At 43.0% G+C, this 27,914-nt stretch overlaps 2 protein-coding genes across 2 annotated transcripts in view; one reads left to right on the top strand and one right to left on the bottom strand.

The window, feature by feature from the left end:
* LOC137535386 (zinc finger protein 585A-like) overlaps positions 1 to 27,914 on the bottom strand; it is a 764,031-nt gene that overhangs the window by 278,584 nt on the left and 457,533 nt on the right. The gene's annotated exons all lie outside the window — the stretch shown is intronic.
* LOC137535849 (uncharacterized) overlaps positions 8,387 to 27,914 on the top strand; it is a 349,356-nt gene continuing 329,828 nt past the window's right edge. Inside the window, 4 exon segments of the mRNA XM_068257733.1 lie at positions 8,387 to 8,546; positions 8,801 to 8,898; positions 8,979 to 9,258; positions 15,759 to 16,848. Coding sequence (XP_068113834.1) covers positions 8,462 to 8,546; positions 8,801 to 8,898; positions 8,979 to 9,258; positions 15,759 to 16,848 — 1,553 coding nt within the window. The 5' untranslated portion in view covers positions 8,387 to 8,461.

Below are 27,914 nucleotides of genomic sequence, written 5' to 3'. Positions count from 1 at the left end.
AACTGTCGCGCACACGCTCCCGTGTGCGGCGACAGCTACAATTGTACCCCCGTGGGTACTTAGCTTAACTCTCTGGAAACATGTGAGTGCAATCTTTGGAATTTTATTGAAAATTAAAGTAGTACTGCGCAATGGAAGTGTTTGTTTAGTTTTTAAAGGAGTGTATTAAGTTATAAAGATTCTAATCCTGCATTCAAAACTCTAAAACCTTTTTTTGCTGTTATGGTTTGGAGTTATCACATACTTTAGGAGCACTGCCAATTTCATAGTCAATGCCAAACAGTTGCATGCTGGGGGTTCTTTTTATCTATAATATATTCCTCCTTTTCCATTTATTTCCCTGCCTACCTGTCTATCTGGAACACGATCCTCTGCTCACTTGTGTTTACAAGCAAGGTTGAGGTGACTCAGCGATTGTAGGAGAAAAGAAAAAAAGTTAAGGGCAGAATTGACATCAGGATTTAGCCTCAAACTCTGGGCAAAAGACATGGTTCCCACCAGGAACAGAATTCTCTTCATTTACTATATAAAATCCACTGAAATCAAAACGTGGACAGTACAATACATGTGTTATGCTAGTAGATCAAGTATTTACCTATATATGTGTTTTTTTTTTCCCTGGCATAGTAGTATGGCAAATCCTACTGCTTTAAGTAGGGATGGGGCAAACTGTTGGCATTTGAACAGTCCATGGGCGACCTACCTCTGGGCTACTTCCAGGTCGGCAAGGTCCATCAGTAGTACGCAGGCACAGGCCCATTGTGCAGCGGGTCCACTCTTCACCATTAAGCACTCGCTGCCACGTGGAGCCACTCAAAAGGTGTATCTGGTGTTCCAGGTTGTATGCTGGCGCAGCGGCATCTGTCAATGCATTCCAACCGCCCCCCCCCCCCCCGCCTACTTGGAAGAACATTATATGAAAAATGGTGTATTGCCCGCGATCCCCTTGTTTCCCTCGGGTGTCCCCGTGGTTTAGCACAAGTTCCCCCTCTCTCTCCCTTCTAATTCTGTCTTTTTTTATTCCTGCTTTTCCCTTTTTTTCTCTCACAATGTATAATTAACTCCTCCCCATGTCTAGAGGGGCAGCTGCCTTGATAAGTATTTTACCCGTTCTGAACCTAAATCTCTCAGGAGTGCCCCGGGGTATAACCCCATACGGGCCCAAGGGCGCTTTCTTTTCCCGTAGCATCATGTGGAGACATGGCCCCCGCATTATCCCACCAGGAGTGCCCTGCGGGGTCTCCTTTTATGCCTGATGCATTAGATATGCCACTATGTATACCCTTCAAGAGGTCCGGGCAGCACGGTGGCCTTGCAAGTGCTGGGTCCCTGGTTCGTATCCCAGCCAGGGCAACATCTGCAAGGCGTTTGTATGTTCTCCCTGTGTCTGCGGGGGTTTCCTCCAGGCACTCAGGTTTCCTCCCACATCCCAAAAACATACATAGGTTATCTGGCTTCCCCCTAAAATTGGACCTAGACTACGATACATACACTACACAATGCATACATAGACATATGACTATGGTAGGGACTAGATTGTGAGCCCCTCTGAAGGAGTTAGTGAAAGGACAATATACTCTGTACAGCGTTGCATAATATATGTCAGCGCTATATAAATAAAAAATAAATAATTCTGGGCAGGATGTTTATGGCTCCTTTCCATGGGTGGATATGATTAGTGTACGCCAGGATGGCGCTGGTTGGCCACCCTCTATTGTATATATTTTTGACCTGCTTGTATCTCATGTCATGCAGAATGTTTTCATTTTTATTGTTTTTGCCTTACTATTGTTGTGTATGATAAAAAAATAAAAGAATCTTTTTAAAAAAAAAGGTGTATTAATGATAAAGATTATGGCTGAGGAGGAGACAATCCAACTCACTGAAATGGAGAAACAGTTGGTGGCGTCTGAGAAGGCATTGGATGTGTATGGGGCCTGAATTCAAGAGATTGAATAAAAAGATGGAAAGGAGAATTGATTTAGGGAATGAAAAGGTTGAAGCTAATTATCATAATCTGAAACGTTTATTTCGCCAAGCAAGACTGGGTCCTGCCCGGAATTTGGTTGGCACAATACATAGCTCAATTCAGAAGGTAGAGGTGACAGATAGATAGGCACACCAAGGAAGAGCAATTTCATGCAGAGCATACAGTTACCAAAGCAAAAGAAAAAGTGACTTAAAGGAAACATAAACTGAGAGGGATATGGATGTTTCCCTTTAAACAACACCAGTTGCCTGGTAGTTCTGCTGATCTCTTTGCTGCAACAGTGGCTGAATCGCACACCTGAAACAAGCATGCAGCTAATCCAGTCTGACTTCAGTCAGAACACCTGATCTGCATGCTTGTTCAGGGGCTGTGGCTGAAAGTATTAGAGACACAGGATCAGCAGGAGAGCCAGGCAATTGGTATTATTGTAAAAGGAAAGATACATGTCCTTCTTAGTTTAGGTTCCCTTTAATAACAGCAGTAGCATGATAAACGCTTAGCAGTTAATAGTACGCAACATACAATACTTCTAAAGAAAGTTTCACAGTCATGTTCACCCAGTTACAAGGGAGGTTGGTACTGTGTGTGTGTGTGGGGGGGGGGGGGGGGGGGTTGGGAGATTGTGGAGTGAGTTGAGGAGGCTGACAGCCGAGTGAAAGAAAGAGTTCCTGTGTCTGGCGGTCCTGGTGGAGATGACCCAAAGCCTCTGGCCCAGTGGAAGTGGGCCGAAGAAGCAGTGACCTGGGTGGGAGGGGTCATTTGCAATCCTTCGCGCCCTCGATCGCAGTCTGTTCTTGAACATAAACAAAATAAAGTTTCAATGAGATAAACAAGATTTTGAGAAACGGGGGGTGTTTCTGGTGTATAAGGATCAGCAAAGAGGTAGAAGTAGAACTAAGCGAGGGGGAGTTAGCTGGGCCTCATCTTTCGGGGAACCATGAGGGTCGCACCGCAATGGCAAAAACAGCCTTTCAGGGGTTACCACATTACTACACGGTAATTCCCGCAGTAGGCCAAGCAGGAAGTGAGGCTCACTTCCTGTGGGCAAAAAGACAAATTACGACCCCAGGAGAGACGCAGGCACACTCCAGGAGAGATGCAGGCAGAGACACAGGCACACCCCAGGGGAGAGAAGCAGGCACACCCCAGGAGAGACACAGGCACACCCCAGGGGAGAGAAGCAGGCACACCCCAGGAGAGACACAGGCACACCCCAGGAGAGATGCAGGCATACCCCAGGAGAGACGCAGGCAGACCCCAGGAGAGACACAGGCACACCGAAGGAGAGACGCAGGCGCACCCCAGGAGAGAAGCAGACACACCCCAGGAGAGACGCAGGCACACCCCAGGAGAGACGCAGGCACACCCCAGGAGAGACGCAGGCACAACCCAGGGGAGAGAAGCAGGCACACCCCAGGAAAGACACAGGCACACCCCAGGGGAGAGGCGCAGGCACACCCCAGGAGAGACACAGGCACACCCCAGGAGAGATGCAGGCATACCCCAGGAGAGACGCAGGCAGACCCCAGGAGAGACACAGGCACACCCCAGGAGAGAAGCAGGTAGACCCCAGGAGAGAAGCAGGCACACCCCAGGAGAGATGCAGGCATACCCCAGGAGAGACGCAGGCAGACCCCAGGAGAGACGCAGGCAGACCCCAGTAGAGACGCAGGCACACCCCAGGAGAGAAGCAGGCAGACCCTAGGAGAGTCCCTGGCAGTCTCGTTTTCCCCCTGCTACCCCATACAATGTTCCCCACCCAGAGGTCGGTGTTGGGAGTAATGCTATGTAAGTACCTTCCTCTCACATTCCAGCGCCACTTCATCTGCCGCAAACTGAGCTTTTGTAATGAGTCCCAGGTGATGCAGCTCGGCAAGCAGCTGGTAAGTATTGCTCTGCTGCTGCTCGCTCTGCAGGAATGTGGGACATTCTGGGGGGAGGGAGCTGTGGAGCCACGCCTCCCATCTAGGGACAGTTATGGAGAACCCAAATTTGTTGGGAGGCATGTAACCTGATTAACTGTAAATGGCTGTTATTTTCCAGCTTACGCTCATAGTAGAGATACAACCAGGTTAAGCCGGGGCACTATCTGCACAGAATTTGTATGTTATCCCCCTTGTCTGCGTGAGTATCCTCCGGGCACTCTGGTTTCCTCTCAAATCCCAGCAGGGGCACTATCTGCACAGAGTTCATATGTCCTCCCCGTGTCTGCATTGCTTTCGTCCGGGCACTCTGGTTTCCCCCCACATTCCAAAAACATACAGATACATTCAGAATCAGAAATAATTATTTCGCCAAGTACAACGGGGGTTGTGCCTTGAATTATTTTGGCACATACAGAGTTGGTGATGGTACAGCAAATACATACAACAGAATAGAATATACATAGCGTAGGCCTATACACAATAGCATAGCATCAGGGGTGCTCGGATAGTACTTTTTAAAACCAAATTGATCCGGATACCCAGATATCCAGATCCGGATCGGATATCCGAATCCAACCTTTTTGATATCCGCGTTCACGCGGATATCCGGACACATTATCCGCGGATATCCGACCTATTCGGATATCTGGATAGAAAAACCGGAAGTGCCCTTTAAATAGCTTTAAAAAGGGTTTTTAGGGTAAATGAGGCACGTATCATCATTATTTTACAAAGGGGAACACTAATTGATGATGTGGGGAGTTCAAATCCGCCTCCAAAAAAATGGCTGTCAATTAACATTATGCCTAGGTTCCAGACAGCGGTCGTGCAGCCCACAATGGGCTTGATTCACAAAGCGGTGCTAACTGTTAGCACGCCTGTAAAAAACCCCCTTAGCACGTCTAAACAAGCTTTTCGCGCATAAAACTTTACGCGTGCAAAACTTTATGCGTGTAAACCTTTACGCTCGTACTGCACAGAGCGCAGGGCGCTCCGCGCGAAGTGCCCATTAAAGCCTATGGGACTTAGCGCGCGTAAAACTTTGCGCGCGCAAAGTTAGCGAGCGATCTGTTTGAGAAATCTGGTGCTAACCTACTTAGCACCCTGGTTAGTGCGTCTAAAGACTTTAGACGTGCTAAGTAGGTTAGCACTGCTTTGTGAATCATGCTCATTGTGTCCAAAGTCCAACCGCACAACTGGGACATGACCGTTTTCAGCCAAGACACCTCTAAAAAATTATGCAGCAATTGTGTTTTGGGTTAATAGGTGGTATCAGTGGCCTGTGGCACCCTGGCCTAGCGGTGGGAGCTGCACAGGTAGCAGGAGAAGGGCAATGCAGCAGCAGCAGGTGTAACGTGTTCCACTAGCATGCGGGACGTGGCACTTGCCAAGTGGCACTTGCCAAGTGTCACGTGGCACTTGCCAAGTGTCAAGTGGCACATGGCAAGTGACACGTATCACGTGGCAAGTGACACTTGGCAAGTGCCACATGACAAATGGCAAGTGACACGTGACACTTGGCAAGTGACACGTGCCAAGTGCCATTTGACACGTGACACTTGGCAAGTGCCAAGTGACACGTGGCAAGTGCCGAGTGACAGTCAGACAGCAGAGGAGAAGACCCTAACACATTAATGATTTAATAATAGTGTAGTGATAGGTAAGGGGTTAATCACTGAACAGCTTATCACTGACTGTGTACAGCCCTTGGCCCAGCAGCACTGGACCACACACTCTAACTGTCACACTATGAGACATCAATCAAGCTAATTAACGATTTAACTATAGAGTAGTGAAGGGGTTAATCAAAGAACAGCTTTAGGGTTATAACTGTATACAGGCAGCCCTCGCTAGGCCACCAGCACTGCAGCATGTCTCTCAGGAAGCATTCAGCAAGCCAGGACGATCTGTCTAATCATGGCAGCCCTCCTTATTATACAGGAGGGCTGGCCAGTGTTCCTTTCTGTGATTGGGTGCCAGGGCTTAGGCTGGGAGGCCTCTGATTGGCTCAATGAGGTCAGGTGGTGCCGGCCAGGGTTCCACTCTGTGATTGGTTGCTAGAGCTTCTGCTGGGAGCCCTCTGATTGGCTCTAGGATGTCATCGGCTTAGTTACAGTATTTCGGGTCCGGATATCCGCGGATATCCGGCATGCGACCAAATATCCGCAGATAGCTATCTGGATTTGGGCCCAACTATCTGGAATCCGAATCCGATCCGGATAGGCCTAAAAAGTTTGGATATCCGGGTTACCCGGATATCCGGAATCCGGATGAGCATCCCTGCATAGCATAGGAGGACCAGAGCTATGTTGAGTGGGGCTGCGACTTTCCATTGTGGTGCTTGGCTGCTCTGCAGAGATTTGGGTGCCCCACTGTAGTCCTTGGAAAAAGGATTGTGCAGAGAGGAGAGAGAGAGCAGGATAGCGAGTAGAAGAGAGCAAGAGAAGAGAGGAAGGAAAGAATAGAGGAGAAAAGAGAGAGAGTCAGAGAATCCCTTGGGGTTGCGGTGGTGGTGGCTGGCTGGATGGCTAACGTCTTGGATAACTGTCCTGGCTGGAAAGAAAGATTAGATTAGCAGTTTGAAATGTATACCCAAAGCCCCTAGCCTTGTGACCTAGTCAGATGCAGTTGGTCCGTGTGCAGTTGGATTCTGGATTCGTATTCCCCTGGTGCAGGGGAGCAGGCAGTCCTAAAAACCATGCTGGGCTCTGGAGCATAGAGGGGCTGTGAGGCCGTGGCCCCAGGCCAGGGATGCAGGGTGCACCTTAGGCTGGGTGGTCCAGGAGAGCCGCAGTGGATTGGCCTTGCTGCTGAGGGAGCAGGCCCTGATAGCTGGAGCCAGGGGACTCTGGTGCTGGCTGGTGGCCTGCTGATGCATGCATGGACAGGCTGGGAAAAGGGGGGGGGGGGGGAGCAGTGGAAAAATGGCCTACTGTGGCTGCAGCTATGTGGCAGTTTAAGCGGTCATACCTCCCCTAGCCCTTGGGATGGAGCGGCCTCTATGCAGTGTTTAAGTGGTGGCGCTTTCATAGCCCACATGCAGGGCATCTGGTGAAGTGCCGAGTTATCCAACTTTGTCGGTTTTACTACTTGGTCTAACCCGCCAGTGTCAATCGATTAGTTACACCGGCGGCATCCTGACAGCAGAGTATCTGCAGGTCCCAGCAGTGAAGTGGCCCCCATGGCAGCTGGAGCAGCGGCAGTGGTTGGAGCTTCCCTGGCCGCAGTGATGGAGTGGCCTGCGTTCCATGTCATGGTGGCATCTGGTCTCCCTGGCGATGCCAGTGATGTAGCCTCTGTGATGGGGATCCGGAAACATAGATGGAGGATGCTTGGGTCAGCGGAATTCCTACGGATCCCATCTGTGAAGTGGCCTCTGAGGCAGCAGCAGTGGTTAGACCTCCCCTGGCCGTGGCAATGGAGAGGCCTGCCTGCATTGGTCCTGGTGGGTCTTGGCAGTAAAGTGGAACACATGGAGCCGGATTGGACAAGGTCTGGAGCTGCAGGTCAGGGGGAATATGAAGGCAATCATGCGGAGAAATGAAAAATATGAAAAAAGGAAACATAGGATAAAAAAAAAGAAAGAAAAGGCCAGAGCCCAGGCTACCTCATTGGCAACCTCATTGGCATCATCTTGGCATCCCCTAGACTACAATACATACACTAAATAGTACATACATGGACATGATTATAGTAGAGACTAGATTGTGAGTCCCTCAGCTCGGCAAGCGGCTGGTAAGTATTGCTCTGTTGCTGCTCGCTCTGCAGGAATGCGGGGCATTGTGGGGGGAGGGGGCTGTGGAGCCACGCCTCCCATCTAGGGACAGTCATGGGGAACCCAGGATTGTTGGAAGACATGTAACCTGATTAATTAAAAGCAGCTGTTATTTTTCTGCTGACCAGTTAGTTACAGCGGACCCAAACCAAACAATTTTTTAATTCAAAATATTTAGTTGCACCACTGTGACACATACAAAGATAAATAAACACTCCTTCAAGCCTATGAGCATTTCAGTGCATGCTTTTCACCCTTCTCTCTTCATAGCTAGGGTTATACTGGGGGCAGCCATTAGCAATTCCTCCTTTGCCAGACACCACCTACTCCACCAGTTTGCCGGATTCTGTCCGGGCAATATGAAAGGAAGAGAGGGGTTCCTCCAATAAATGTAAAATATTTTATATTTGTCACCATGCAGCAGAAAAAGGCTGCTATTTATTATTATAATTTAGAAAATATATTTTATTTCTGAAATCTTGTATTTTTAATTTGGGTCCACTTTAACATATATAGCCAGGTGAAACCTGCAGATGAAAAAATAAATATGGCTGCAATTCTCCTATTCTTCACAAGATGGCGACCAGTTATACCAGGAAGTACTGTTTGGCACAGACAGGAAGTTGGGGGTTAGAGATTAATTGGGAGGAAGAGGATCGAAACCATTGCTGGAACTGGCAGAATAGGAGGTAATAAGATACATAAAGATATTTGTGATTTTCCATACCTCCAGTGACACCTTAATTCTCCATAACATGTCTCTATCTCCCCATGAACCAAGGGCAGCATATAGAAGGACACAAGGACCTCTACAAGGACACCATGTTAAAGAATCAGACTCCCATCACATCACCAGGTAAGAGGAGACTTTCATTTCTTGTAAAGGAGAGAGCAGTATGGACGGTCCCCCTATATCCCCCCTCTGATAAACACATAGAGATAATGTATTCAGTCAGTGTGTGTGCTTCCTATAGATGTATCCAGTAACAGAAACCCGCCAGAGAGATGTACAGGTCCTCTTTATTCCCAGTATTGTCCCTCTATATCCCCCATCATCTGATAAACACATATAGACAATGTACTCAGTCAGTGTGTGTGTGTTTCCTACAGATGTATCCAGTAACAGAAACCCACCAGAGAATTGTACAGATCCTCTTTATTCCCAGGATTGTCCACAGGAACAACCCACCATCTCCCAACATTATCAGGTAGGTGGGACTGGGGATCTCCAGAGACACCAGACTTATATTGTTCTGTGTAGCCTAAGCTTATCATTTTATGCTCTTAGGGTGAAGAACTGATAGGTGTAAAAGTTGAAATAAAAGAGGAAGAAGAGGAGACTTATGTGAGGGGTGATCAGCAGTCTATGGAGGAAGGAGATATGATGGAGACAATTAAAGAGGAAGAAGAAGAGATGTATGTGAGGAGTGATCAGCAGTGTATGGAGCAGTGGGATGTTATGGTAAAGATTAAAGAAGAGAAAGAAGATGACACTTATAATTTCAGTGACCAGCAATCTAATGAGGAGGATATAATGGTGGTGACAATTAAAGAGGAAGATATAAAAAGTAAGGAAAAACACTGACAGTAATTACATTTATATTCATATGTTTGCTGTTTTGTCATACACAGATTGGTCACAGTAGGGGTGACTTAGTGTTACTGGCCTGTAATAAACAGATAATGGTCACTGTACATTACTGTACACTGATTGGTCACAGTAGGGGTGACTTAGTGTTACCAGCCTGTAATAAACTGATAATGGTCACTGTACATTACTGTACACAGATTGGTCACAGTAGAGGTGACTTTAGTGTTACCGGCCTGTAATAAGCTGATAATGGTCACTGTACATTACTGTACACAGATTGGTCACAGTAGGGGTGCCTTAGTGTTACTGGCCTATAATAAGCTGATAATGGTCACTGTACATTACTGTACACAGATTGGTCACAGTAGGGGTGACTTAGTGTTACCGGCCTGTAATAAACAGATAATGGTCACTGTACATTACTGTACACTGATTGGTCACAGTAGGGGTGACTTAGTGTTACCGTTACCGACCTGTAATAAGCTGATAATGATCACTGTACATTACTGCACACAGATTGGTCACAGTAGGGGTGACTTAGTGTTACCGGCCTGTAATAAGCTGATAATGGTCACTGTACATTACTGTACACAGATTGGTCACAGCAGGGGTGACTTAGTGTTCCTGACAGTAATAAGCTGATAATGGTCACTGTACATTACTGTACACAGATTGGTCACAGTAGGGGTGACTTAGTGTTACCGGCCTGTAATAAGCTGATATTGGTCACTGTACATTACTGTACACAGATTGGTCACAGTACGGGTGACTTAGTGTTACTGGCCTGTAATAAGCTGATAATGGTCACTGTACATTACTGTACACAGATTGGTCACAGCAGGGATGACTTAGTGTTACCGGCCTGTAATAAACAGATAATGGTCACTGTACATTACTGTACACTGATTGGTCACAGTAGGGGTGACTTAGTGTTACCGGCCTGTAATAAGCTGATAATGGTCACTGTACATTACTGTACACAGATTGGTCACAGTAGGGGTGACTTAGTGTTACTGGCCTGTAATATGCTGATAATAGTCACTGTACATTACTGCACACAGATTGGTCACAGTAGGGGGGACTTAGTGTTCCTGACAGTAATAAGCTGATAATGGTCACTGTACATTACTGTACACAGATTGGTCACAGTAGGGGTGACTTAGTGTTACCGGCCTGTAATAAGCTGATATTGGTCACTGTACATTATTGTACACAGATTGGTCACAGTACAGGTGACTTAGTGTTACTGGCCTGTAATAAGCTGATAATGGTCACTGTACATTACTGTACACAGATTGGTCACAGTAGGGGTGACTTAGTGTTACCGGCCTGTAATAAGCTGATATTGGTCACTGTACATTATTGTACACAGATTGGTCACAGTACAGGTGACTTAGTGTTACTGGCCTGTAATAAGCTGATAATGGTCACTGTACATTACTCTACACAGATTGGTCACAGTAGGGGTGACTTAGTGTTACCGGCCTGTAATAAGCTGATAATGGTCACTGTACATTACTCTACACAGATTGGTCACAGTAGGGGTGACTTAGGGTTACCAGCCTGTAATAAGCTGATAATGGTCACTGTACATTACTGTACACAGATTGGTCACAGTAGAGGTGACTTAGTGTTACCGGCCTGTAATAAGCTGATAATGGTCACTGTACATTACTGTACACAGATTGGTCACAGCAGGGGTGACTTAGTGTTCCTGACAGTAATAAGCTGATAATGGTCACTGTACATTACTGTACACAGATTTGTCACAGTAGGGGTGACTTAGTGTTACCGGCCTGTAATAAGCTGATAATGGTCACTGTACATTACTCTACACAGATTGGTCACAGTAGGGGTGACTTAGGGTTACCAGCCTGTAATAAGCTGATAATGGTCACTGTACATTACTGTACACAGATTGGTCACAGTAGAGGTGACTTAGTGTTACCGGCCTGTAATAAGCTGATAATGGTCACTGTACATTACTGTACACAGATTGGTCACAGCAGGGGTGACTTAGTGTTCCTGACAGTAATAAGCTGATAATGGTCACTGTACATTACTGTACACAGATTTGTCACAGTAGGGGTGACTTAGTGTTACCCGCCTGTAATAAGCTGAGAATGGTCACTGTATATTACTGTACACAGATTGGTCACAGTACGGGTGACTTAGTGTTACTGGCCTGTAATAAGCTGATAATGGTCACTGTACATTACTGTACACAGATTGGTCACAGCAGGGGTGACTTAGTGTTACCGGCCTGTAATAAGCTGATAATGGTCACTGTACATTACTGTACACAGATTGGTCACAGTAGAGGTGACTTAGTGTTACAGGCCTGTAATATGCTGATAATAGTCACTGTACATTACTGTACACAGATTGGTCACAGTAGGGGTGAGTTAGTGTTACCGGCCTGTAATAAACAGATAATTATTATTATTATTATTGATTTATAAAGCGCCAACATATTCTGTGGCGCTGTACAAAGTAGGAAACAAAACATGGGGTACATAATAATAGAGACAATGCTATACACCAAAATACAAGATACATAATTAGTGACAAAATACAAAGAATGATACAAAAGCAAATTATAGAATTGGTAATGACAGTGATAAAATTAACATGATGAATAAAATGTATAATGGTTACCAAGACACAAAAGGGGGAGAGAACCCTGCCCTTGCGGGCTTACAATCTAAAGGGAATGGGGGGAAACAAGAGGAGGGGTAGTATGCAGCAAATATATAGAGGCTGTGTGTTTTAGGATACCTAGTAGAGTGCAATTTGGTCTTAGTACAAAGGGAAGTGGCCTAAGGTAGCGCATATGCTTGTCGGAACAAGTGTGCTTTTAGAGAGCGTTTAAAGGCAACAACAGGTTGGCGAGTGACGGATGTGTTGTGGGAGGGCATTCCAGAGGAGGGGTGAAGCGCGTGCAAAATCTTGTAAGCGTGAATGTGAGGAGGTGATTCTAGAGGAGGACAACAGAAGATCATGTGCTGATCTGAGATTGCGATTGGGTTTGTATCTGGAAATTAGTGAGGATATGTACCGGGGAGAGAGATTGTGGAGAGCTTTGTAGGTTAGGGTTAGGAGTTTGAACTGAATCCTCTGGTTAATTTGCATCCAGTGAAGAGCTTGACAGAGAGGGTCAGCAGAGGAAGATCGAGAAGAAAGATGAATAAGACGAGCAGCTGAGTTCAGTACCGACTGGAGCTGATAATTGTCTCTGTACATTACTGTACACAGATTGGTCACAGTAGGGTGACTTGGTGTTACTAGCCTGTAATAAGCTGATAATAGACACTGTACATTACTGTACACAGATTGGTCACAGTAGGGGTGACTTAGTGTTACCGGCCTGTAATAAGCTGATAAATGTCACTGTACATTACTGTACTCCTATTGGTCAGAGTAGCACAGTAGGGGTGACTTAGTGTTACCAGCCTGTAATAAGCTGATAATGGTCACTGTACATTACTGTACACAGATTGGTCACAGTAGGGGTGACTTAGTGTTACCAGCCTGTAATAAGCTGATAATGGACACTGTACATTACTGTACACAGATTGGTCACAGTAGGGGTGACTTAGTGTTACTGGCCTGTGATAAGCTGATAATAGTTACTGTGCATTACTGTAGTCAGATTAGTCACAGTGGGGATATATATATATATATATATAATAACAAAATGTAATTTGTGATTAAATACCCCCCAATGAAAGTCTAGTCTTGAAAAAAAGATACAGTGGGTTGCAAAAGTATTCAGCCCCCTTGAAATTTTCCACATTTTGTCACATTACTGCCACAAACATGCATCAATTTCATTGGAATTCCACGTGAAAGACCAATACAAAGTGGTGTACATGTGAGAAAGAAAGTGGATCGAAAATCATACATTATTCCAAACATTTGTTTACAAATAAATAGCTGCAAAGTGGGGTGTGCGTAATTATTCAGCCCCCCTGAGTCAATACTTTGTAGAACCACCTTTTGCTGCAATTACAGCTGCCAGTCTTTTAGAGTATGTCTCCACCAGCTTTGCACATCTAGAGACCGAAATCCTTGCCCATTCTTCTTTGCGAAACAGCTCCAGCTCAGCCAGATTAGATGGACAGCGTTTGTGAATAGCAGTTTTCAGATCTTGCCACAGATTTTCGTTTGGATTTAGATCTGGACTTTGACTGGGCCATTCTAACACATGGATATGTTTTGTTTTAAACCATTCCATTGTTGCCCTGGCTTTATGTTTAGGGTTGTTGTCCTGCTGGAAGGTGAACCTCCGCCCCAGTCTCAAGTCTTTTGCAGACTCCAAGAAGTTTTCTTCCAAGATTGCCCTGTATTTGGCTCCATCCATCTTCCCATCAACTCTGACCAGCTTCCCTGTCCCTGCTGAAGAGAAGCACCCCCAGAGCATGATGCTGCCACCACCATATTTGACACTGGGGATGGTGTGTTCAGAGTGCTGTGCAGTGTTAGTTTTCCGCCACACATAACGTTTTGCATTTTGGCCAAAAAGTTCAGTTTTGGTCTCATCTGACCAGAGCACCTTCTTCCACATGTTTGCTGTGTCCCCCACATGGCTTGTGGCAAACTGCAAATGGGACTTCTTATGCTTTTCTGTTAACAATGGCTTTCTTCTTGCCACTTTTCCATAAAGGCCAATTTTGTGCAGTGCATGACTAATAATTGTCCTATGGACAGATTCCCCCACCTGAGCTGTATATCTCTGCAGTTCGTCCAGAGTCACCATGGGCCTCTCGACTTCATTTCTGATCAGCGCTGTCCGTGTTTGGCCTGTGAGTTTAAGTCGACGGCCTTGTCTTGGTAGGTTTACAGTTGTGCCATACTCCTTCCATTTCTGAATGATCATTTAAACAGTGCTCCGTGGGATGTTCAAGGCTTTGGAAATCCTTTTGTAGCCTAAGCCTGCTTAAAATATCTCAATAATGTCATCCCTGACCTGTCTGGTGTGTTCTTTGGACTTTATGGTGTCGTTGCTCCCAATATTCTCTTAGGCAACCTCTGAGGTCGTCACAGAGCAGACGTATTTGTACTGACATTAGATTACACACAGGTGCACTCAATTTAGCCATTAGCACTCATCAGGCAATGTCTATGGGCAACTGACTGCACTTAGACCAAAGGGGGCTGAATAATTACGCACAGACCACTTTGCAGTTATTGATTTGTAAAAAATGTTTGGAATCATGTATGATTTTCGTTCCACTTCTCTCGTGTACACCACTTTGTATTGGTCTTTCATGTGAAATTCCAATAAAATTGATGCATGTTTGTGGCAGCAATGTGACAAAATGTGGAAAACTTCAAGGGGGCCGAATACTTTTGCAAGCCACTGTGTGTGTGTGTGTGTGTATGTATGTATGTATGTATGTATGTATGTATGTATGTATGTATGTATATATATATATATATATATATATATATATATATATATATATATATATATATATATTATACACTCACCTAAAGGATTATTAGGAACACCTGTTCACTTTCTCATTAATGCAATTATCTAATCAACCAATCACATGGCATTTGCTGCAGTGCATTTCGGGGTGTGGTCCTGGTCAAGACAATCTCCTGAACTCCAAACTGAATGTCAGAATGGGAAAGAAAGGTGATTTAAGCAATTGGAATGTTTTCAAAATTTTAAGTTTTTAATCATTTATTTTCTTTAATCAACAAAATGCAGAGAATGCACAAAAGAGAAATCTAAATCAAATCATTTTAGTTCAAAACAGCATCAATTCTTCTTGGTACACTTGCACAAAGTTTTTGAAGGAACTCGGCTGGTAAGTTTTCCCAAACATCTTGGAAAATGAACCTCAGATCTTCTGTGGATGTCGGCTTCCTCACACCCTTCTGTCTCTTCATGTAATCCCAGACACACTCCATGCGGAGATCAGGGCTCTGCGGGGGCCATACCATCACTTCCAGGACTGCTTCTTTACTTGGCTGTATGTTTAGGGTTGTTGTCCTGCTGCTGAATAAAGTTGAGGCCAATCATACGCCTCCCTGATGGTATTGCATGATGGATAAATATCTGCCTGCATTTCTCGGCATTGAGAACACCATAAATCCTGACTAAATCTCCAACCTCATTTGCAGAAATGTAGCACCATAACATTAACATGCTTCACTGTTGCCTAGAGACACTCATTACTGTACTGCCCTTCAGGCCTTTGATGCATTCTGCTACAGCTAAGTATTTCAAATGTTGACTTATCAGTCCAGAACAACTACTGCCATTTTTCAGGACCCGAGTTCCTATGTTCTTCTGTTTTGTTTACAGTGTTTTTTCACACCTGCCTAAAACGATTGCACAGTACTGTACATAAGCTTTGCATCAACTTGGAATTATCAGCAGCTCTCTGACCATCGCTAATGATAATTGTTCCTCCTCTCAGAATTCTCTAACAGGAAGTGATGATGTTTCTCTATTTGCAGGGCGGAGTCCCGGCATCAGGAACCTCTCAGAGACTCGTCTCTCTGTATCCACAGACTGTACAACGGATGATGATGTCACTGGACAAGAGTCTCCTGCAGATATCCTGGTGACCCCAAATATTCCCCCAGACTCCCCTCACCTGTCTAACCCTGAGGGGCCTCATACCCAGCACAGCTCTCCCCCTGCTGGAGGGTCTTATTCCTGTTCCACGTGTGGAAAATGTTTTGTTCGTAAATCACATCTTGTCGTACATGAGAGATATCACACTGGTGAGAAGCCGTATTCATGTGCTGAGTGTGGGAAATGTTTTCATCAGAAATCATATCTTGTCAGTCATGAGAGATATCACACTGGTGAGAAGCCCTATTCCTGTGCTGAGTGTGGGAAATGTTTTGCTTGGAAATCTGCTCTTGTCAGACATGAGAAATCTCACTCTGGTGAGAAGTCCTATTCGTGTGCTGAGTGTGGGAAATGTTATTTACTGAAATCAAGCCTTGTCAGTCATGAGAGATCTCACACTGGTGAGAAGCCCTTTTCATGTACTGAGTGTGGGAAATGTTTTGGAGATAAAGGAGTCCTAAACACGCATGAGAGAAGTCACACTGGTGAGAAGCCCTATTCATGTGCTGAGTGTGGGAAATATTTTGGAGATAAAGGAGGCCTTGTCAAGCATGAGAGATCTCACACTGGTGAAAAGCCGTATTCATGTAGAGAGTGTGGGAAATGTTTTGGAGTTAAAGGAAGCCTTATTACACATGAGAGAACCCACACTGGTGAGAAGCCATATTCATGTAGAGAGTGTGGGAAATGTTTTGGAGTTAAAGGAAGCCTTATTACACATGAGAGAACTCACACTGGTGAGAAACCATATTTATGTCCTGAGTGTGGAAAATGTTTTGGAGGTAAAGGATACCTCGTCGAACATCAGAGAACTCACACTGGTGAGAAACCATATTCTTGTGCTGTGTGTGGGAAATGTTATATAAGTAAATCTAAGCTTGTAACACATGAGAGATCTCACACTGGAGAGAAGCCCTATTCATGTGCTGAGTGTGGGAGATGTTTTCGGCGCAAAGTATATCTTGTTGAGCATGCAAGAACTCACACTGGTGAGAAGCCTTATTCGTGTGCTGAGTGTGGAAAATGTTTTGCACGGAAATCAACTGTTGTCAAACATGAGAGAAATCACCCTGGTGAGAAGCCATATTCCTGTGTTTAGTGTGGGAAATGTTTTATACATAAATCAGAGCTTGTCATACATGAGAGAGATCATATTTGTGATAAAGAAGGTTCAGTGAAACATAGCTTGACCCTCAGTGAACCTGCACTGGCCACAGCATGCTGCTCTCCATCTCCCCAGCATAGCCAGAAGTAAGGAGGATGGAGAGAGGAGTGCAGCGGCCAATAACAGGCTTGTTCAGTTCCGCTTATCCCTCTTTCATCACTGGTGAGAAGCTCTATTACTGCACTGAGTGTGGGAAATTATTTTATTTTTTGCTAGATGCACATGGCAGCATATCTACACAGAATCCCGAGGAGTATTTCAGGTTGCTCAGTGCATTGGTTTTGTCAAGTGTTAAAGTCCCTGACCTGAGGTGACATGATGAGATAAACATTATTAAATATAATATCAAATCTATATACAACTTGCCTGTTTTCACTTTGTTTCATTGCAATGGTTAATAAACCAGGTGCTTTATCTAGGCAAATAAGGCAGGATCTGTGGTCACATGCAGCCACTGCTCTCCTGAAGAGTTAAATTAAAGGACAACTGAAGTGAGAAGACTATGGAGGCTGCCATGTTTATTTCCTTTTAAACAATACCAGTTGCCTGGTAGCCCTGCTGGTCTGTTTGGCTGCAGAAGTGTCTGAATCACACCAGAAACAAGCATGCAGCTAATCTGTCAGATCAGATAATAATGTCAGAAACGCCTGATCTGCTGCATGCTTGTTCAGGGTCCATGGCTAAAAGTATTAGAGGTAGAGGGTCAGCAGGTCTTCCAGGCAACTGGTATTGCTTAAAAGGAAATAATCATGGCAGCCTCCATATACCTCTCTCTTCAGTTGTCTTTTAAAGCCAAACACTTTTACCTGGCTGAACAAACACTCCTGATATCGAGAGTGCTGAAAAGATAATTATTTGAGAGCTGAATGACCCAGCTTTTACATCAAAAAGATGATGTATAACTGTTAACGGTGTTAGTGATTAGATACTCAGGTTCTACCACTGGTTACTGGCTATTTGGGTTAAAAAAGACACACTCCCATTGAGTCCAACTAGTAAATTAAGTACAACACCAGCCTGCTCCCTCATATATCTCTGTTGATCCAGAGGAAGGCGAAAAACCCTTACAATCATTATATATAGCCATGGCTGTCCTTAATCACAAGGAAAGCATCTAAGCCCCCCTTAAAAGCAGATATAAAATTTGTCATGACTACTTCCTGTGGTATTCAAGAAGAATACAAAGGCGCCCCAAGAATAAAACACTATAAATAAAATATATCAAATGGGGGGGGGGGTGCTGGATGATACACCTCCCCAATAATGACAAATCGCACTGAATCACATAAAGGAAACAGCTTTATTCTTACTCCACAACAACAACTTGCAACGCGTTTCACGGGTCTAACGCTTCCTCAGGCACATAAAACTCAGAGTAACTCAAAATGTCAGGGAGCGGGTTTGGCACCTCTGAGGTTGCAAGTTGTTGTTGTGGAGTAAGAATAAAGCTGTTTCCTTTATGTGAATGAGTGCGATTTGTCATTATTGGGGAGGTGTATCATCCAGCCCCCCCCCCCCATTTGATATATTTTATTTATAGTGTTTTATTCTAGGGGCGCCTTTGTATTCTTCTTGAACACGATTGTATCCACCAACTGGATGGGTGTGAACACCTTCTTCTATCTCTAGAGAGCGACCTTTTAGCCTGAGCGGGGACAGGTCTAAACTCCCCGACTGCGAAAACAGTGGTTGCCTAAACCAGCAACTTACACTTGTGAGTATTTTTCCTTTCAGATCATTCCCATAACATATTAACAATACCACACTATTGGGGCTCTCATTTTTCCATTTGTCTTTACTTCCTGTGGTAATACGGTGGCGTAGTGGTTAGCTCTCTCGCCTTGCAGCGCTGGGTCCCTGGTTCGAATCCCAGCCAGGGCACTATCTGCAAAGAGTTTGTACGTTCTCTCCGTGCCTGCGTGGGTTTCCTCCGGGCACTCCGGTTTCCTCCCACATTCCAAAAACATACGGATAAGTTAATTGGCTCCCCCTAAAAAATTGGCCCTAGACTACAGTACTTACACTACATAATATAGACATATGGCAATGGTAGGGATCAGATTGTGAGCTCCTTTGAGGGACAGTTAGTGACAAGATATATATATATACACTGTACAGCGCTGCGTAATATGTCGGCGCTATATAAATACTAAATAATAATAATAATAATAATACATTCCACATTTGAGGCCCCTTTCACACATACAGTATGACAGTACTGAGACGCCACCCACCAGTCTTACTCTGCCACAGTTGCCATTCAAGTCTCATCCACTAGAGGGCTTCTGAAGGTAATTGCATTGTGAGCAAAGTAAATGTTTAGGATTGGATGATGTGCCCACACATGATAGAACCTTGATTGTATGTACTATTTCCAACTTTTTATTGAAGCAAGTAATAAACAATTTAATTAAAATCAATAACGTTTTTACATATATAAATGCAATAGTAATATTATGAAAACATAGAAATATAGAATATCGTATGTAATATCAGCCATATATAATATCAAAGTACTCATTTTTATTAAAAATTATGGGCACTTAACATAGTGCCTGAACTGAAATATTAAAATATCTGGACAAAATAATAGTAAATAGAAATATCACCATATCAACAAAAGATAAATAAAATAAAGAAATAAATAAACAATGTCAGGAACTAAAAAATTATAATCTTGTTATATATTGATTACTAGTAGAATTAGATATAGATAATAACCAAGGCATCCATATTTTTTCAAACAACGAGATAGAATCATTAAAAATTGCATTTATTTTTTCCGAAACCATAGTGGAGGAGATTAGACTATGAAACTCAGACAAGGGTAAATATGGTGTGTTCCATTTCCTAGCTACAATTAATTTAGCAGCCATAGTAATATTTTGTAGTAACTTAAATTCTTGTATAGAAATATTTTCAGGTTGTTTCCCCAAAAGAAGAACTAATGGATCTTTTGCTAAATGAAGATGCAAAATTTTATTAATTAGCCTATTCACCCTTGTCCAAAATTTTGAAATTTTAGGGCAGTACCACCACGTATGTATTACATCACCTCTACCCCCACACCCTCTAAAACAATTAGAAGATTTTTCTGGAAACATAGCATGGAGTCTAACTGGAGTGAGGTGAGACCTATGTAGTACTTTAAGGGATGTTTTAACAAAAGAATAATAAATAGAGTTTTTATGAATAGATTCATTTATCTCACACCATGTCTCTCTTTCTAAATAAATTTGTATGTCATTTTCCCAGTCTATCATATACTTATGTTTATTTATGTTAGAACTATTATTCAAAACAGAATATAATATGGATATCATACCCTTTCTAAACGGATTACTTAAACAAATAAATTCAAATTGAGTATGGAAATCTATAGATTTATCTTTAAATTTGGATGCAAAAAACTTGTAAAATGGATCTAGATAGTTTAAAGATAAAGTAGGTAATTTTTTAGATCTAATAATTTGGTATAAAGACGGAAGTTTTTGTTTATGGCATAAATGAATAAGTTTACTAATGTTACAATTATTGTTACTATTCCATGTTGAGAATTTTGAATGTAACCGCTTAGGAAGATCTGGGGAACCTGATATCTCAACCATGCCAGAATTTTTTGTTTGTAAATTATATTTAAATCTATTTTTTCTCCATATTCTCAAAGAATGTAATGTTGATGGTAAACAATATTTTGGTAAATTTCGTGTGTAACTCCATAATACTCCAGGCCATGAAAATGGGGCAATAACAGATTCTTCTAATTGTACCCATAAAGGAGATAAGTAACCCTTTTCCACAGATATTAATTGTGCAATCTGGGCTGCTGTATAATATTTTTGATATCTGGGACTGATAAACCTCCATCTTTTATTGATAACAACATAAGTTTAGATGAAATTTTGGGTTTTTTACCACACCAAATAAATTTACTTAATTCTCGTTGCAGTTTTAATATATCATTGGATTGGATAGATATAGGGATCGAGCGAAAAAGGTATAGAATTTGTGGAAGCTGCATCATTTTAAATGAATTTACTCTCCCCAGTCCCCATCCAAGAAATTTGCATAGTATTCCATTTCTGAAAATCTTCTCTAAGGGCTCGTTTCCACTATCGCGAATCTACATGCGTCCAACGCATGCAGATTCGCACATGTAATGCAAGTGGATGGGCCTGTTCCCACTGTAGCGTTGTTGAGGTGCGTTTTTTTCAGCGGTAAAAAAAACGCACAAAAGAGCCAACGAATTCGCCTGCGAGTGGAATGCATGCGAATTGCCGCTAATGTATTTAATAGTAAAAACGCATGCGTTTGTTACATGCGTTTTTACCCGCGATTTCGCACCTTTTTCAATTTTATTTTGCCCTGGCAGTGTCATGGTTAATTTCGCATGGCACCCTGCCATGCGAAATCGCGGGTAAAAACGCATGTGGAAACGCATCCGCATGCGTTTTTACAAGCGTCGGAATGCCGGCGAAATCGCGTCGCAACAGTGGAAACAAGCCCTAAATTTTTTTAGAATAGGTAAATAATTATATTTATACAATGAATCTCTATGATTGGAAATATTGATGCCTAGATATTTAATAAAAGGTACGGATGAAGTAAAACCAAATTTTTTAGACAATGCAAATTTTATAGTTTTTGGAATATTACAAAAAATTGTCTCTGATTTTTCCAAATTTTGATTGTATGTACAATTGGTAAAAATGATCAATTTTGCATTGGAAATTGGGTATTTTGCTGCCACCACTCTCCAGATTGAAATGAGTTGGAGAGACCTTAGACTAGCTATTCCTAAAAGAAAGAAAAGGGTTATTTGCAGCCTAACTAGCAAAACAAACAATTCATAAAGATAAACAAAACTTCTGAGATCCGATTTCTAGCATGGATCAGAAATATACAGGTAACAAGGGCAAAAACTGAAACGATTAAATCATTAATTTGTTATAAAACTATGCACAAAAATATACAGAAAGGTGCCAAAAATGTATCTAGCAGTTGAACAGTGGATTGGTTGGATAGAAAGAAGCAGAAAAGAGAAAATGAGTGAGATTGGCTGAAAAGTTAAAAGTACCACAAGTTCCATAAGTGGTAAAGTCTTTATTCAAAATAGTCACAGATGACCCAGAACTCCCAGGTGTGTGTAAGGGTACTAAAAGGGTGATTTGCATATTCTCCTGAATGCCACCTGGAAACCCCGTCATGAAATTCATTGCTCTTTCTTTTGATATACATAAATTTACAGTACCGTGAGAAAAAGTGAGAACACCAAGATCCCAATATAGTGTAGTATGTACTGGTAATGTATAATTGGAAGAGTAATAATATTAATTTAATACTGACAAACCAGGGTTACCAGGTAGGCAACCACTGTCAAAGCAGGTGGGGAGATGGTCCTGACCCCACTCAGGATTAAAAAGTCGCTCTCTGTAGTAGAAGGAGGAGGGTACAACCCTCCACCAAGGGTGGACTTGATGTAGATAATAGGATAACAGAGGCGCCAACAGGATAAAAAACACTAAAAGGACTTAAATACCCATCTTGGTAATAGAGGAGGTAGTGGTGGACTTACCTCCTCCAAGCAGAACAGACGACTGTAGATTTTCAGTCAAAACAATTTTATTGGATACTCCAAATAAAGTGTGAGGTGCTCAGTGCTGATGATACCGGTAGATTCTATTGACTCCTATCTGTTATTGCCTGATGAAGTGGGTTTGTATTCCACGAAACGCGTTGCACTTTATTTGGAGTATCCAATAAAATTGTTTTGACTGAAAATCCACAGTCGTATGTTCTGCTTGGAGGAGGTAAGTCCACCACTGCCTCCTCTATTACCAAGATGGTTTTTTTAAGTTCTTTTAGTGTTTTTTTTTTATCCTGTTGGCGCCTCTGTTATCCTATTATTTACACTACCGTGAGGTTGATACATTATCTGTCACTTAAAGGAAGCATCAGTCAGCTTAATAACAAATCTGATTTACTTACCTGGGGCTTTCTCCAGCCCCTCGCAGCTGTCGGTCCCACGGTGAGCATTCCGTACGCAGCCGCTGGCCCGGGGTCCCCGCACGGTGCAGAGGATGACCTCAAGGTTTTTAAATGTGACGACCTTGCATTTTATAAAGGAAAAGCAGAGAATCCTATTCTAGACAGTTTCCATCTTTGTTACCTTTGACCTCCTGACATCATTTCCTCCCTCACTCTTTTTTTCACCTCTTGCTAATTGTGTATTCGTTACCCGCCCTCCTTCCAGAGTCTTCAGACACTCCCAATGAGATCTATACTAGGGAGTGCACTGTCTTATGTCATTAGAAGAAGGGGGAAATAAAGGGAAGAGGAGGAATATATTATAGATAAGACCCTCCAGCATGCAACTGTTTGGCAATGGCAATTAAAGGGCCAGTGCTCCAAAGGTATGTGATAACTCCAAACCATAACACCAGAAAAAAGTTTTGAATGCAGGATTAGCATCTTTATCACTTAATACACTCAGACCAGTTGCTGTTGAAATTTGATTTTTATGTTGACAATCCTGCTTTAAATGCCCGCGACTGTGATACTTCACTAGAAGGGCCACAACTATGGTAATTAACATAATTACGATAACATAGTAGCGGCTGCTTTAGTGAAGTTTCGCGGTCATGATACTTCAAAGCAGCATTTAAAGGAGCGCGTGTTGCTATGTAAGCAACATGTAAACTGCTTCATAAATCGGCCCCACTGACTTTAATGTTAAATGTAAACGCAAACTTTTGACAAAAAAACTTGCATTAAATGTGAATGGCGAACAGCTGAAGTTCCCCGGGAACCGTCCGTCGCTGAACTGTTTGGGCCATCACTACTGTTTACCTGCATATTATTATGGTAGGTTTGGGTGTAACACAATGTTCCGGGATGCCCTGGCCTCCCTGCTGTTCCTCCTGGACCGTCGTGTGCCTCTGATGATGCGGCTGCAAGCCATGAAACAGGTGTCAGGTGGGGTGACTGTCCCCTTTCGGTGGATCACTGCTGTGTCATCTACAATTAAAGGGCCGATCAGCTTACATCCTGTGCCCATTCAGTGTTCTCTTTTGCTGCTATTGAATTTATACATGTGATCAGAGCTGGATTTGTACTTTTTACCACCCAAGACCACTATCACCAGATGCCTCTGACAAACAACAAACCCCCTACCGCGCACACTTCCCAGTAATCAATGTATTTAAATATGCTTATTAGTGATGCAATTTTACTAAACAATCAACCTTCTGATTGATTGGACAGGGTTGATGGTGCCATCTAACTACAAATCACCAATTTGTTAATCATTTTATCGATCTGTTTTGTGGATTGATTACATCTGAAATGATCAAAATGGTTATAATTTTTATTCCATTTATGGACCAACTCAATTCTTTCCGCTCTGATAGGTGGGAGCTGGGTGGAGGGCGGAGTTGGACTCGAGGAGCGGCCGATGGTGATGAGTGACACCTCCAGTCACAGACAATAAGCTGCCCACATTTGCTGCCCCTTCATCCCCTGAGTCCCAGACACTTGCCCGACTGTTGCAGTTCACATGATTGGTAGCTCGACTGCATGAGTGTGCCATCCCGCCCCTTGCTTCCTGGCGCCCTAGGCCGTGGCCTTGCCTTAAATCCAGCCATGTATTTATCCAGAACATCTCTCCTTCTTGTGATAATTCTAATCTGTTTTGGATTTCTAGCCTGGTCTTTTCTATGGGAGGGACTCTCATGAGGGTTACAGGAGTGTGATGCTTTGCAGTGATGGGATTGGCTATGGAATGGGGTAGCCATTAATAATAGTTCTCTTATGTTGGCCTCCTCTCGTTCTCAAGAATTGTGTGGTGCGGCCTACATATTATAATGTGCATGTGCCGGTAATACGTACATCACACAGGAAGAGGCAGACTGTAACTGATTGTGTGTATGGTAGGGAATTCCAGTGATTGTAGACATAGACGTGTTTACTTTTTGGATAAACTGGCAAGCTAGGCATCTATTGGCCTGACTTGGGGAGGCCCCTTGGGACTCTGGGACTGTACTAGCAGTGGTACGGGTTCTCCATTTGCTATTTGCAAACATATTGCAAACATTTTTAGAACTTCTGAATTTTAAAGGACAACTAAAGTATGAAGAATATGGAGGCTGTCATATTTATTTCCTTTTAAACAATACAAGTTGCCTGGCAGCCCTGCTGATCTATCTGGCTGTAGTAGTGTTTGAATCACACTAGAAACAAGCATGCGGCTAATCTAGTCAGATCTGACAATATTGTCAGAAAGACCTTGTTAAGTTCGGCACGTATCAATGCACAGCTCAGCTCCTACGCTCCAATCTAACACCACCTTCTTTACCCTATGTGGTGCGTCCCCACTTGAACAGGAGGTGAAGAGCAACACCTGCCCTACTTCGGTTACACCCAGGCCTTGTAGGTGAAAGGTATAGGGAGCTGAACGCAGAGTGAACTATGTATCTCACCAAAACCTAACAGAAGATAGTGAAAGTCCAGTAACAATCCGAGGTCATACACGTACTGTATATATCAGAAGTATTGAGGTAGACAAGGAGCAGGCAATATCAAGGTCAGGCAATCCTAGGTCAATCCGGGCAGAAATCAAAGATATCAGGCGCAGGGTCGGTATAGGCGGCAGGCAGAGAGTAGTTGGTATTCCAGGCAGGTGACATACAGAGAATAATCAAGATTCCAGGCAAGGTCGGTACACAGGTAATCCACATAGTAATAAATCACACCCAGCAAAAACACACAGCCAAAGCTATCATGGGCAACATGCAAGTGTCCAAGCAGGGTTTAAATACTGGCAGCATCCAATCAGTGGCTGGCCACACAACACAGCAACCAATCACACACTTTGCAGCCCTACCTGAGTGTCAGCTGACTAACAGATCAGCTGACACAACATTGCAAATTCTACCAATGTGTCAGCTGACTAAGACTGTCAGCTGACACTAACTTTTACTTTACCCTCTAGGGAATTAGAGTATTAGAACAAAACAAAAAACGTATTTGGCTTGAGGAATGCCCTATAAACTATATGAAAGGAACACAATTATGCAATGAGTAAAAGTTTATCTCGGATCCACTTTAAGTTTGGTTTTAAAAAAGGATCACTCAGGAAAAGTTCCCATCAAGAGGAGTGGATTGACCTGATAGTCCTAGGACTATGGGCTGGCAGCATAGTGACAGATATGTTTGAATCATATTTATTAAATATCTTACCCATATCTACATGTATCAGAGTCCACATTACTTAGTAGGATTGTGATTCATGTACAAATAAAATTGAGATGATTTGAGAATTATGCTAAGTATTATGATGGAAAAGTAGGGTAATTATAATGAAAATCTAAAATGTAAATGGACTAATCAGATCTTGCAGCAGAAGCATTTGATTGGTTCATTTTCAAGCAGCTGCATATATTTGCAGTAACATTTGCATAATTCTGCATCACCTTAGAAGTATTTGCATATTTCAGGTCAAGTAGAAAGTTGGCACTGAGCTAAAATGTTGCATCAAAAAACAATAGACATCATGGCAAAGAAATATAGAAAAACAAAAATGCCCATAGATGTCCGCAGCAGGTGGAAGTTGTTTTGTACTAAAATGCCATTAGATGTCTGTGGCGTATGGATGTGGAAACACACAAATACCTATAGATGTCAGCGGCAGTCTAAGGGTTAAATGAAGTATTAAAATCTATCTTTTATGTAAAAATACAGGTATACTGTTCCGCTGAGACCCCTTATAAGTTATTATCCCCTGATATTCTTGAATGCTATTTATATTTATGAGGGGGTGGAGCCTACAATTTATATACTGTGTCCATGTTTGCTATATAATATCACACACTGCTTCTTTTCTCCACCCTTCAAACACACTCACATTTTTACAGCTTTTTCTCCCACTCACTGACCTGCTGCTGGGTCTCCGGCTCGAATTCCAACTGGGCCACTATATGCATGGAGTTTGTATGTTCTCCCCGTGTCTGTGTGGGTTTCCTCTGGGCACTCAGATTTCCTCCCACGTCCGGAAAACATACAGATAAGTTAATTGGCTTCCCTCTAAATTGGCCCTGGAATACGATACATACACTACACAATACATACATAGACATATGACTATGGTAGGGATTAGATTTTGAGCCCCTCTGAGGGATAGATAGTGACAAGACTATATACTTTGTACAGCCCCTCGGTAGATGTCGGCGCTATATAAATACTAAATAATAATAATAATAACAACAACAAATATGCTGTGCCCAAGAGCTAATAATAATAGCATCATCATATATCACTGTACAACAACTTCATTTACAGCCTAATCACATTATGTTATTATTCTTTATATTTGTCTTACTATCATGCTCATCATTATCATTATCATTATTTGGTACCAATAAGACCGCTGAGGGAGCCTGCAGTTAGCTAATTTACCACAAGATGGCAATCTCACCACACCCAATAGCAGGAAACCATAAAAGAAAAAGAACGGAAGTGATGTAAACAGTAGTGGAATGTTTTGGAACAAAGACCACGTGTAGAGCACGTCGCTGGAAGTGGCTGCAGAAGAGGTAATTGTGTGATTCTTGTTATATATTGAGCATAGCAGAGGTCACCTCAACATTCTTCTCTCTTCCATACCAGTGAATTGATTCCCTACGCATTGATGTAAACTAGTTTTACCCACATAGACAGGCGATGCTGCCTGAAGTCATCATACTCCCAGTAGACTGGCTGAGCAGTTACTACTGACCAAACTGGGTAATTATGTGAAATTAATAGCTAGAGCATTTGGGAGGATTTGATCTGCATCATCTGTTTGATATTACATTTTAATGGCCTGTTTTATTGC

Source organism: Hyperolius riggenbachi, chromosome 10 (assembly GCF_040937935.1).
Source record: "Hyperolius riggenbachi isolate aHypRig1 chromosome 10, aHypRig1.pri, whole genome shotgun sequence".
In the NCBI taxonomy this organism is placed as follows: Eukaryota; Metazoa; Chordata; class Amphibia; order Anura; family Hyperoliidae; genus Hyperolius; species Hyperolius riggenbachi.
The sequence above is the reverse complement of the archived record's forward strand: the minus strand, read 5'-3'. Positions and strand labels throughout refer to the sequence as shown.